General features: G+C 45.1%; 1 protein-coding gene across 1 annotated transcript in view; it reads right to left on the bottom strand.

The window, feature by feature from the left end:
• The window catches only part of SMYD2 (SET and MYND domain containing 2), a 54,126-nt gene that overhangs the window by 30,303 nt on the left and 10,443 nt on the right, over nucleotides 1-13,380 (bottom strand). Inside the window, exon 2 of the mRNA XM_070384774.1 lies at nucleotides 2,349-2,412. Within this exon, the coding sequence (XP_070240875.1) occupies nucleotides 2,349-2,412 (64 nt within the window). The remainder of the gene's footprint in view (nucleotides 1-2,348; nucleotides 2,413-13,380) is intronic.

Genomic DNA, 13,380 nt, shown 5'->3' with positions numbered 1-13,380 from the left:
CTCAACGGACACGAGTTTGAGCAAACTCTGGGAGATGGTGAGGGAGAGGGAAGCCTGGGGTGCTGCAGTCCATGGGGCTGCAAAGAGGAGGACACGAATTAGAGACGAAACAACAGTAAAGACGCATTCTGGTTCACACAGGTTGATATACGTGGTTGCCGGGAACCTCCCAAGGCCAGGCACCTATCACCGTGAGTCAGCAAATCTGGAAGACTAGGTCCTAAAGGCAAGGGAACCACAATGGCCACAACACCCAACCTGGACTACGGTTATACATCAGTGTTATGCCACCTGTGCGGGCCTAATGAAGACAGCTCAAGAGACCAAGAGGTAGCTCAGCATCTCACAGATGCCCATGTTTCATATCCATGCAGAGTTTACAGTTCATCAGAGAAGTTAAAGTTCGATTTTGTAACAAGCACTATGCATATAATGTACACTATTAGGGATCTCAAGTTCTTAGAATGAGTCCATACTCTTTGGTGAAGAAAAACCCAGTCTTTTAAATCTAAAGTGGGCTGCCTACTTTATTCTCTGCATAAAGCTAAGCTTCAGTCCAGACTGAATTACTATCATATTATTATTTATAAGCCCTCATGCCTGCACGCAGCATCACAGTTTACATAGAACCTTGATATCTCACATATCATTTGATCCTTATAATTCATCAAGATAGGGGCCACTGTCCTCATTTACACTTAAAAAAACTGAGACTCTGAGACATCCTTTGAATTGTCAAGTTCACAGAGGTAGGCAGGTGCAGGGCTGGAACTATATCCTCCGAGTCTTCTGTGTTACAATAGTCTGACCTGTGTGTGACTAGCTGGCTTCTTTAAAGAATCAGAATATCATGAGCTACTTTTTCTAGAAGCGTTTAACTTAAATATAGAAACAGCTAACTTATCAGGCCTGAAACCTAATCACGTCATTCCAGCACTTGCTGACCTCTTTGCGTACCCAGCAATCTAACCACAGAACTCTGTCCATAATCGGGAGAAGCAAAGCACAGTCTCTCCTCTTCAGAAGAAGCCACACTCCCTGATAAACCAACAACAAGCCCATCTATATTCTCACTGCCCTGCAGGCCAGAAGCCTGTATGGAGACACAGGGAGGTGGACCAGGCACGTGGCCTTCAGAGCCAAGGCAGACCTTCCCAAGCCAATGGCTCAGCCTGTGTTTCCTCTGGCCAGGGTCTCTGTGAGGAGAGCTCTGTCAGATAAGACTTTGGGGCTTAGCAACCTCTCCCACTGCTGCACAACACCCTTTGGAGACATTCAGAGACCAGCTGTGTAGGGAGAAAACAGAGGAAAAAAAAAAAAAATGAAACCATGGGTAATGTGGTCAACCAGAGCAGGGGTGGGGGGCGGAGGAAAGTGACAGTTAAGTATGGGAAGAGGAACAAAACCGAGGTGCAGGTATGAAGAACAGCCTCCCTGTCCCTTAGAACCACTATTTAGTAGCATCATTTCCCAAGCCATATTAGCAGGTTCCCATTTAAAAAATAGATTGGGGAGGATACACAGAGATTGAAGATCATATCCTCCCCAAATTCAAACTGCTAGAACATGGAGTGCATTTTCTGTAATACCTGTGAACATTTTGTGTAACTATACAGTATTAAGTAGAAAAGTTTAGGGGGCGGGGAACTTATCCCTTAAAGAATCTACCAAGAGTTCCTCCAAATACCCTCTTGAAATCTTCAGTCCTGGGTTACAAGACTCCCTCAAGATGCAGATGGCCTGTGGTCTACGTGTAACCTGCCTGAACCGCTCAGGCTCCACTGCTGCCGAGACACCACCCCCAGGTCTCCCGGTCCAAGTTCAGACCAGCCCACCTCTGGCTGCACAAAAGCTGTGTCAGGGGCCCACCTAAGTCCAGCTGGAATCAGGCTAGATTATAGACTGGCCCAAGGGCAACGTGTGGCCTGCTAGGGGGATAGATACAAATTCAGACTTGGTGATGGTAAAGACTAAACAATTTTAAAGACAGCATTTTAACATTTTTCACTGGTTGTCTTTGCACATTCCATCTGTTGCTGGGAGCCGTGGGGGGCAGACTGTTGACCTTGGTGATACACCTGCCTGTATCCTACGTGGCCCCTGTGTCTTTCCCACTTTACCAACCTCTATTTTTGATCCTGTGTGGGGCCCCAAAATGCTACTGCCCATCACTGGCTGCCCATCACCATCAGTCCTGGGTGCCAGCACACAGGGGCATCCAGCCACACCCTACGCCACAAGGAGGCTTTCCAGCTCTAGCTGCGGAAGGGCCCTGGGATGCTGTGACAAGGATGAGAAGGATGCTGGGGTACCAGGCCCTCCCTGCCAGCTGGCCCAAAGACACCTACCTGACACTCCACGTTGCAGTAAAATGCCTGCTTGCATCTTCCACATTTGGACAATCCTTCTTTCCTTAAAAAACAGAAAGGGCACTGTAGTGGTGAGAGGCGGAGAAACATGAAGCCGCGCACTTTGTCATGCAGTAACAACAGCCATCTGGTCCGAAAGCGGAGCCAAGAGTCACCTTACCTTGCTCTCCCACTGGTACGTGCCATTTTCCCAAAGGAGAGTTTGACCAGACTCAGCCCTTGAGTGGGAGTAAGTTGGTCAAAGGGGATACACGCCAACACTGACCGACCCCGACAGCGTGAAGGGCACTTTCCAAAGAGACGAACGACACGATCTCTGACCCATGAGCCTGGCCCGGGACATCACAGCTGTTAACATCAACCTGCACTATGACTCAATGCTTTGGGGCAAGTCAGAGGCTCTTATGCCCTGATTTTCTCACCTGCTAGAAAGGGACAGAAATAAACAAAGCCACCTTGGAAGCCTGAGTCTGTAAAGACAGAGGACTGGGGTCGACCTATATACTGCTAAGAACACAAAGTGGGTGACAATCTTTAGTATTTAGGGATGCAGAAGACAGGATGGAGCATGTCAGTGACAAATGTTGTCTAGGAAGCAAAATTTAAAAACAATGCTACCCAGCAACTAGAGACATATTCTTAAATAAAATACCCCTGGATCTGACTGGTACACACATCTACCTTGTCTGTATCCCACTGAATGATTCTTCTGCTTTGTCATAATTAGGTCAGTCCTCCCCGTTCATCACCATAGAATTCATTTTCCTGCTTCTCATAGGGGATAGGGACGTTGCTGTTCCCTAACTGTTAGTTGCTGGTGTGTTTGCTGTGTTAGACAAGCCACAGGATTTTTCAAAAACTGTGAAGCCACTGAGTTAAACTGCCTATGACAGAACCCTTCAAATTTTTCTGAGATGGGCAACAACCACTTTGTTAAATGAGAGTGCGATCTGTAAAGCCTGCTGTCTGCTTCTCACTGACCACCCTGAAGCCAGCTTTCCAATGCACAGAAATGCTGGTGCTGCAAAGGGCACTCTCGCTTACTGCCGGGGACGCCCCCTGCCCTGCCATGGAGCCCCCTCACCCCCACCCTGTCTGCAGCGTGCCCGGAGGGCTGATATTGCAAGACATACATATCATCACGCTGCAGAGTCCTCCTCCGCGTCTTCTCAGAGAGTGGTAGTCACCACACTACTCCCACGGAATCGGGAAAGGGTTCCAAAAATGCTACTGTTGGAACAAAACTGGCTGCCTTGCAGTTTTCATGACAGTGCTTGGATTCCAAGCAGCAGGCTGAAGAATAGTGTGGGAGAAAAAAACGCAGCTCGCAGTTGAGGTATAAATAAATATTCCGAGTTTGCACATCTCAGTGGTTCAAAGAGGAGCCCACTAATTTGGCTGAGTGCATCCTCTGGCCTGAAATACCCTCCAAGGGTGCATGTGGATGAGACGGCCGGCCCTGGCGTCTCCTGCACTTTATGCCAAGGGGAAAAGGACAGACGATGTGCTCAAAGGCAACTGTGAAGTGACTAGTGAGCAAGTGCTAATTGACCGGGACCGTGAAGGAATGCCAAAGGAATGAAAGTGCAGACGGGCAAAGCCGCAGAGGGAGCTCTGAAAATTCTTTTCCGAAAGACGTGTGTTGGGACATGGACAATGGGTGGGTAGATGCCACCCATAACAATGTCCATCTGAAACAGCCATTTGGTGACGGTTGGTTTTGCAGGGGGCGAGGTCATAAAACCTCTCTGAGAATTTGAAGCTATTAACTCTCCCCAACAACCCACCTTTTCCCCAACCCTCAAAGAACAGCAGAAAATGCTATGAAATTTTGAGGGCTCACCGGCCACCTAGAATCTATGCACAGACGAGTGAAGTGTTTCTGAAACCTGAATTAAGACCCTCGATATAACAGACCAGGAAACTATCAGAAAAAATGTCTTTATTAGCTCTACACCATACAAAAAGAAAACAAGGATTATATACAGAGATATTCCGCACATAGATGTGAGCAGTAAAGCTAATACGAAACCAAGGTTTGTTTTCGGCTTATTTGTTTTTGTCTTGTTTCGGATATTACCAAGGTAATATCCCAGGAAGGAAAAAAAACAACTGGGCTCTGGTGAATGCAGGAAGAACTCTAGTGGGATTTCATCAAAATAATAGATCTCCCAGAGGCCAGGCTTCATTCAGCCTGGCTAGTCACCAAGTCCATGGCCACAGACAACGAAGACCAGGAAAAAAGAGCTAACTCATCAAGACTGGCAAGAGGTTACATAATGCCAATGGTTCTCGAGGTGTGGTCTGTAGACTACCGGAGGCCCAGAGGCCCTTTCAGGGAGCCCGTGAGATCAAAGCTATTTCCAGAATGTACTACTGCCTTTAGTGTCTTGACATTTGTGCTCTAGCAAGTGGAGGGTGCCTGGAGGGTGAAACCCGCAAGGCTTTGAAGTGAAATGAAGTCAAAGTGGTTTAGTCGTGTCCAACTCTTTGAGACCCCATGGACTAGTCCATGGGATTCTCCGGCCCAGAATACTGCAGTGGGTAGCCTTTCCCTTCTCCAGGGGATCTTCCCAACCCAGGGATCGAACCCAGGTCCCTCGCATTGCAGGCAGATTCTTTACCAGCTGAGCCACAAAGGCTTTAGTACAAATCAAAGCAGCGAGTAAGTAGTCACTGTATTCCTCACTTCCACATGCTCACAGCCAGGGGGGAAAAGCCAGTTTCACTTAAGAATACACCTAAAGAAATCTAAACTATGATACAAATGAACTTACCTAGGAAACAGACTCACAGACTTAGAGAACAGACTTGGAGTTGCCAAGGGGTAAGGGATGGACCAAGAGTTTGGGATGAGAGAATGCAAACCATTACATGGTGGTGGTAGTGTCACTAAGTCGTGTCCGACTCTTGTGACCCCATGGACTGTAGCCTGCCAGACTAATACACACACACAGAGGAGTCTGGCAGGCAGGCTACAGTCCATGGGGTCACAAGAGTCGGACACGACTTAGTGACACTGCCACCACCGTGTAATGGTTTGCATTCTCTCATCCCAAACTCTTGGTCCATCCCTTACCCCTTGGCAACTACAAGTCTGTTCTCTGTGAGTCTGTTTCCTAGGTAAGTTCATTTGTATCATAGTTTAGATTTCTTTAGGGGTATTCTTAAGTGAAACTGGCTAGTACTTTGGCCACCTCATGCAAAGAGTTGACTCATTGGAAAAGACTCTGATGCTGGGAGGGATTGGGGGCAGGAGGAGAAGGGGACGACAGAGGATGAGATGGCTGGATGGCATCGCTGACTCGATGGACAGGAGTTTCAGTGAACTCCGGGAGTTGGTCATGGACAGGGAGGCCTGGCGTGCTGCGATTCATGGGGTCGCAAAGAGTCGGACACGACTGAGCGACTGATCTGATCTGATCTGATCTGAAAAATATATATAAAACTGGATCACTCTGCTATACAGCAGAGATTAACACAACATTGTAAATCAACTAGACGAAGATAAATTAAAAAAAAAGAATGTCCCTAATAAAGCAGTGTGTGCACGCTCAGTCACTTCAGTTGCGTTCAGCTCTTTGCGATCTCATAGACTGTAGCCCGCCTCTGTCCGTGGGACTCTCCAGGCAAGAACACTGGAGTGGGCTGCATGGCCTCCTCCAGGGGATCTTCCTGACCTAGGGATCACACTTAAGTCTCCTGCAGTTCCTGCATTACAGGTAGATTTTTTACCACTGAGCCACCCGGGAGGCCCGCTATGCAGTCACAAATACTACTGTCCTTGAATCTTGAGTCTTTGCTATGTATCTTCTTGGCACCCTGAGATGAAGGGGGAAGAAGGCAGGAAGTGTTTCTGCTCCTACTGAAGAATGAGGGTTATCTCAAGGATGAACTCTTGACCATCCCTGGAGCTATAAATTGAACATGCCACTATTTTCTTGAAATATCACTTTTACTAGGAAGAACAACTTTAGACAAACTGGCTGTTCAGACTTGCGTATTTGGCAGGTATATTATGGAAATAAATGAAGTGAGTCCATCACATCAAGGAAAATAATTGGCAATATTTGTTGGCAATGATAAAATGTGGGCTCTTAAGCAAAAATTAGAATTTTGGAACACATGTATCTGCTGCCCAGAGTTTGACAGTCTGTCATGTGAAAGATTGGTGATGGTTTTATTAATTGTGGGGGGTTTTTTTGTTTGTTTGATTTCATGGTTTGATGAAATAAAGTTTTAGGAGGTCTATATAACTGAGTGAGAACCAATGTTTTCCAAATGATCAGAGTATGATGTTTAAAAAATTACACATGACTAAAAGAGTCATTCAAAGTACAAGACAGACTAAGGGATTTTATGTAACAGAGTACATAAAATTCATAGACATGGCTTCAGAGTGCACGTTTTACAACTAATCTTTAAGACAAAAATCACTTCACTGAGTTCTAATGGTGAATCAAAGAATACCCACAATTAACTGAAAAGGCTATTAAGATATTCCTTCCCTTCCAGTTACACACCTATTTGAGGCCAGATTTCCTGTGCATATGTCAACCAAAACTACATAATATGTCAGACTGGATTCAAAAGCATATCTGAGAATCCACTTGTATTCTTTAATCTCTCATTAAAGAGATTTGCAAAACTGTAAAACACCACTATTCTCATTAATTCTTTTGTTTTGAAGAAGAGTCCTCATTTTAAAAAAACAAGTGCTTTATAATATTTTCTATTTTTAATTATAAATATGGTAAATATTGATAAATATCTAGGTGAACAAAAAAAGCTCTTTGGAGTTCTCAGTTTTTATAGGTAGAAAGGGATCTTAAGAACAAAAAGTTTGAAAACTGCTGATCTCTTGTAATAATTCATTCAGTTCTATGAAGAGGTTATTACTCCAGCTTTTCAAATGAAGATACTGAAGATCTTAGAGGTGAAATATCTAATCCAACATGGCCATTCAGCAAGTTGGTAGCAGAATCAGAATTCACACATCAAGGGACATATTTTGTCTCCATCATGCAAACATATCCTTCCTTGAGTATGGTAACATGATCAAGGAGCATATACTACAGCAAACACAAACAATCGATGTGTCTAGATAAGGTCATTCAGTTCAGTTCAGTTCCGTCGCTCTGTTGTATCCAACTCTTTGTGACCCCATGAATCACAGTACCCCAGGCCTCCCTGTCCATCACCAACTCCTGGAGTTCACTCAAACTCATGTCCATCGAGTCGGTGATGCCATCTACCCATCTCATCCTCTATTGTCTCCTTCTTCTCCTGCCCCCAATCCCTCCCAGCATCAGGGTCTTTTCCAATGAGTCAACTCTTCACATGAGGTGGCCAAAGGATTGGAGCTTCAGCCTCAGCATCAGTCCCTCCAGTGAGCACCCAGGACTAATCTCCTTTAGGATGGACTGGTTGGATGTCCTTGCAGTCCAAGGGACTCTCAAGAGTCTTCTCCAACACCACAGTTTAAAAGCATCAATTCTTCAGCGCTCAGCTTTCTTCACAGTCCAACTCTCACATCCATACATGACCACGGGAAAAACCATAGCCTTGACTAGATGGACCTTTGTTGGCAAAGTAATATCTCTGCTTTTTAATATGCTATCTAGGTTGGTCATAACTTTTCTTCCAAGGAGTAAGCATCTTTTAATTTCATGGCTGCATCACCATCTGCAGTGATTTTGGGGCACCCAAAAATAAAGTCAGCCATAGTGTCCACTGTTTCCCCATCTATTTCCCATGAAGTGATGGGACCAGATGCCATGATCTTAGTTTTCTGATAAGGTAATAGCAGTAAGTAAATAAGTGTTAGTTGTTCAGTCATATCAGACTCTTTGTGACCCCCATGGACTGTAGCCTGCCAGGCTCCTCTGTCCATGGAATTCTCCAGGCAAGAATATTGGAGTGGGAAGCCACTCCCTTCTCCAAAAGGGTCTTCCTGACCAAAGGATCAAACCTGTAATAGCACTAATGAAGAGTACATAAAGGCATTCTTTACTCTCGTCTGCATAATGTCCCAGCTCCAGTGGAATCCTGTTAATGCTGTGCCATGCTATATTTGGTCGCTCAGTCGTGTCTAACTCTTTGTGACCACATGACTGTAGTCCGCAAGGCTCCTCTGACCGTGGGATTCTCCAGGCAAAAACACTGGAGTGGGTTGCCATGCCCTCTTCCAGGGGATCTTCCCAACCCAGGGATTGAACCCAGGTCTCCCGCATTGCAGGGGGATTCTTTACCATCTGAGCCACCAGGGAAGCCCAAAGATACCAGAGTGGGTAGCCTATCCCTTCTCCTGTTAATGCTACTTGGCTTCAAAGATAAGATACAATGGGAAGAATCCAGTCATCTGAAAATGAGATCCAGGAAGGAGAACATCCCGACAGATGTTGGTCAAGAGACCAACCATGCCAGAGGACTCAATGTCACTTGAAGTGGACTGGAATTAAAATAAGGACTGATTTTGTATCCAGCCTGTGCAAAGAAGGTCCCTCTGTCTCATTCAGGCAGTAAATTCAGGCAGTAAATCCAGGTGTGTTCGCAGACAGACACTGGGCCAGTCCACATGGGACTGCGTCCTCTGGGAACTAGGTTATAAAACACTGCAGCTCTCACAAAGGACAGAAAAGCCTTGCCTGGCTCGGATGCAGATGTTACTGTGTATGTGCTTATGCGGTCATCTACCTGGCTTACCTGTGTGAATGTCCTTCACAAAGATTCTCCCGGCCAGACTGCCTTCAGCGGAGAGAAGGAGAAAAGCTAAGCCAGTTACTGACAGGGAACAGTTTAAGAATCTCCTTTGGTCTATTTGGTAATAGCAGTTCTCAGTGAAATGGGGTAGGGATGGGAACTCAAACTACCCAGATACGCGCTTCAGTTCTTCCCATAGCTTACCACAGGGCGAGACACACACGGTCCGTAGGTCTAAGGGTGGAAACCCCGATTACAAGGTGCTGAGCTGGCTCATATGGGTGGGGGTGTGTGTGTGTGTGCGCGCGCTTCAGAGAGCAAGAGAGGGTTTGTGTGTGTGTGTATGTGCTTCAGAGAGCAAAAAGTAGAGCTCCTGAGAGTCCAACTACTGCTGACTGCAAAGTTCAGCCAGAGAGAAACTTCATATGGGATATCCATTTTCACTGTCGGAATACACAAGGCTTTTAGAATAAACTCTATGCCTGCAGAAGACCCAGCTGTAAAGCTTTCGTTTGCGATGTAACCCAATCTGAATTGTCCAGGAGGTTTGGGGAAAGACTGCAAAACAAAGAACAGAAAACTGCCCTCCGTGACAGAGGAATAAAGGTCATTCGGAGGAATGAAGTGAAATGACTGAAAAGGAAGGGAACAAAAGGAACATTAATGGTGAAATCACGCACAGCCTCTCAGAGTGGTTCTCAGCTTCAGCTGCCCATGCCCATCTGGGGCTGGGTCCAGCTAGTCTCATCAGACTGGTCTGTGCTGGGAGTTTTAGAAAGCTACCCAGGTCGAATGTGCCTCCATAATACACAACTGCTGGTCTAGGCCTATGGTCATCCATTTGGGTTGAGAGTTTTCGAGGGCAGAATTTGATGAAGAGTGTTGAAGCATTCTTCTCTGCAGTCCAGACTGCTTACCATATAACTCTTCTTAAGAATGACTCACACACAGGATGGATTAGGTGGTTTAACTACCTTGATGATGGATGGATAGGTCAGAATAAAGCGGCAGACACTGTATTTTCTTACTATGACAACCAAGTGTTCTGGAAGCCAGGCTCAGCTTTCTTTCCATCTCTTCCTAATTCGTGCTTCACAATGCAGGATGACTCTGCTGGGCTCTTTTTCCTACTTCCCTGTCTCAAATCCTTTTTCCTTCTCATGCTTGAGGTGCTATGCGATCTTAGGCAAGTTATTCATCCTTTCTAAACCTGTTTCCTCCACCATAAAGATACAGTTTCTATCTCGCAGGTTTGTTATGTAAATTAAGTGAAAAAATATAAGTGAAGCCCACCACTACTACACTTTTAATTAGTCTTCTTTCTTTTGTGTGTGTTTTTTTAAGTGATGTCAACTCCTGAAATATCTTCAGTACCATCTTGCTCAGACTCATATTTAGAGGATTTATGCTTCTAAAGCCTTTGTTTTACAGGCAAATATCTACTCTGCTGTGAATGGAAGGGCTCTTTGAACTTAAGAAATGGTTCCATCTGCAAAAGGAGGAAAGAAATGTGACAGGAAAATGCAAGTGTGTGATTATCAGTGGCTGAAACAGAACTCAGAAGACACGCTCCTGTCATTTTCGACAGGAGGAGACACGCGCAGCGATTAATTTTCTTGCTTTTAAAATTCGGAAGCCGGGAAGATCAACAAGTTAGGATTGTAATTAACAACTCCTGCTAGTTAATGCATTGCCGCAGGTGCTGTGGGTCCAGATAAAAAGGATTTGATCCTGTAAGCTCCCTCCTTTCTGCTACCGAAATGAATGCTTTGTGGGTTTTCCCCATGAAAGAGAATGATACTGGCATGGAGTGGGTTTGCAATAACAATTACTTTTAACTAACGGTGATAGAAGAAGTGACGAGGAGGCTCTGCTGAACAGAGGCAGCCCCGGCCAAATGAAAAAAGAGAAAAGGAAAAAAGCCCCAGTGGCACAATATAACTTCACCATGGGTTGAAATAAGACAATCAGAAACAAAGTTAGCCTCCCACCCAGAGTGAGTGGTTCCACTAGCAAATTTTTATTGGAGAGAAATAAAAATTGGAGGAATTGTGGCGGAACCCTATTATAACCCTGGTCAGGTGACAAGGATAATACTCAGGGTATGGGTTTTTGTGTAACCCTGAAAGATGCTCCATGTAGCACTTTAATCCACAATGTAACCGTGAAACGGGACCACGTGCTGCGGGAGCGTCTTCCCAGAGCAGGGCTGAACCTTCCCCCCAGGGCATCCGGCTTTGTTCTGAGGCTTGTTAAAAGTTAGAGCCCAGGGCCTCCAGGGAGGCAGGAAATATTTAGGGCAGTAAGGTAGCAACTAATAGGTTTTCCCAAACGTTGGAACAGAAGCTGTGATTTACAAGGAGAAAGAGGAGGCTTGGTGGTCAGTACTGAATAGTTGACCTTGTCATAAAAACGATGGCCCTGGGAGAAATGGGAGTGACACGGGTCAAAGGGTAGAAAGTTTTGGTTGTAAGGAGAAAAAGGTCTGAGGATCTACAGGACGGCAAGGTGACTACAGATAATAATACAGTAGAGTATGCTTGAAAGTTGCTGAGACTTGAGCTTATCTTGTCACACAAAAGGAAGTTACCTACGTGAGGGGATGGATGTGCTGATTATCTTGATCTTAGTAATCATTCCACAGCCTCTGTGTACACCAGATCATCAGGCTGTACACTTTAAATATAGACAATCATATCTGTCAATTTTTCCTCAATAAAGCTAAAAAAATACTGTAGACATGACTCTCCACATCACTGACTCATGAAAATCAAACTCAGCAATGAAAAAACAGTGAGGATGCTGATTTAAGATTTGTTTCAATGAAGGCTCTAGGGAAGCCTGGCATGCTGCAGTCCGTGGGGTCGCAAACAGTCGGACACGACTGAGCAACTGAACAACAGCAAAGGCTCTGCTGCTGCTAAGTCGCTTCAGTCGTGTCCGACTCTGTGTGACCCCATAGATGGCAGCCCACCAGGCTCCCCCGTCCCTGGGATTCTCTAGGCAAGAACACTGGAGTGGGTTGCCATTTCCTTCTCCAGCAAAGGCTCTAGTAGAGATGAAATCTTCCACTGCCTTAGAAAGAAAAAAAAAAAAAAATCATGAGGCTTACGGATAGAGCAGAGAACTACTGAGCCTGTGGAACAGCGACGATGACTCTTTTCAGCCACTGGACAGCACCTATGACCAAACTTCATCTTGCAGGCCCTGTAAAATCCCTAACAGCTGAAGCCTGCACGAAGAACAGATGTGTGCGCTTTTAAATTGAACATTCTCTTCTGAAATTCTGTGTATGAACTTTTGTGGGAGATCACAATGACACTTCCTTGCAATTTGTCTTTGACTTCTCTGATGCTTACCAATGAGGAAGTCAAAAGGAAAGAAACAACAAATCCATTTTTAACTTAGTTCTCTCTTATAAGAACTGACCATAAGTAACAGCTACCATGGGGGAATGATGCAGCACCATTGTGGGGGAACTGGAAAGACCGCTTATATTTTGTTTAGGTTTTAAGTGAAAAAAGCAGTAAGGGATAATGCCAGGCAGGGTGGAATATGGAGGACTTGAGCAGTCAAGATTCTGCCCTGAAGACAGAGATCGATGAAGTGTTCTGTAAGTATCTATAAGGATCCAAGAACAAACAGAGAAGGAGATGAGGCCTGCCCACAGAGCTGTTAGTAAAATAAGACTACAGAAATGGGATTATTCGTTTAATAAATATTTACTGAGGTCATGGAGTATCAGGCCTCAGGCTAAGTGCTGGAGCTACAAGGTTGAAGAAGACCTGGCTCCTGTAGTCAAGGAGCAGGTGTGATGAAGGAAGTATGCAGAAGGTGCTACTGGTGCAAACACACACATGTGTGTACAAGCATGTACGCACGTACCACTATAAGCACTTTGGAGCTGCGGGAGTGAAATTAACACTGCAGAGCAAACTGGACCGTTGCGATGCCCAGCCTTGGGGGTGCGCCTGCAGGTAGCCTTGACCCTACAGTGACCTTCCACTGGGTCACTCTCTGAAGATACACAGAAACAGAAGTTGGCGGTGGGCTGCTTTTCCCACTCTGTGCCTAGAAAATATTTAGCAGGTAGGTGCCTTGAAAGGCCTGAACACGTGCTTAAATCAATTTACTATTGAGTGAAGTAAGTCAACTGTTAGTTTCCGAATCTCTACTACTTTGTGACCCTGTAAGTTTTTAAGGTGAAAAAAAATCCTAAAGCTTTTTAAAGTTGTATTTAAAAATATTTATTCAAGTGTATGAATAAATATTTCTAAATACAGTTGAATAAATATTTCTAAATACAACT

The sequence above is a fragment of the Bos mutus genome, chromosome 16, assembly GCF_027580195.1.
Source record: "Bos mutus isolate GX-2022 chromosome 16, NWIPB_WYAK_1.1, whole genome shotgun sequence".
Lineage (NCBI taxonomy): Eukaryota > Metazoa > Chordata > Mammalia > Artiodactyla > Bovidae > Bos > Bos mutus.
This window is presented reverse-complemented; position numbering and strand designations above follow the sequence as displayed.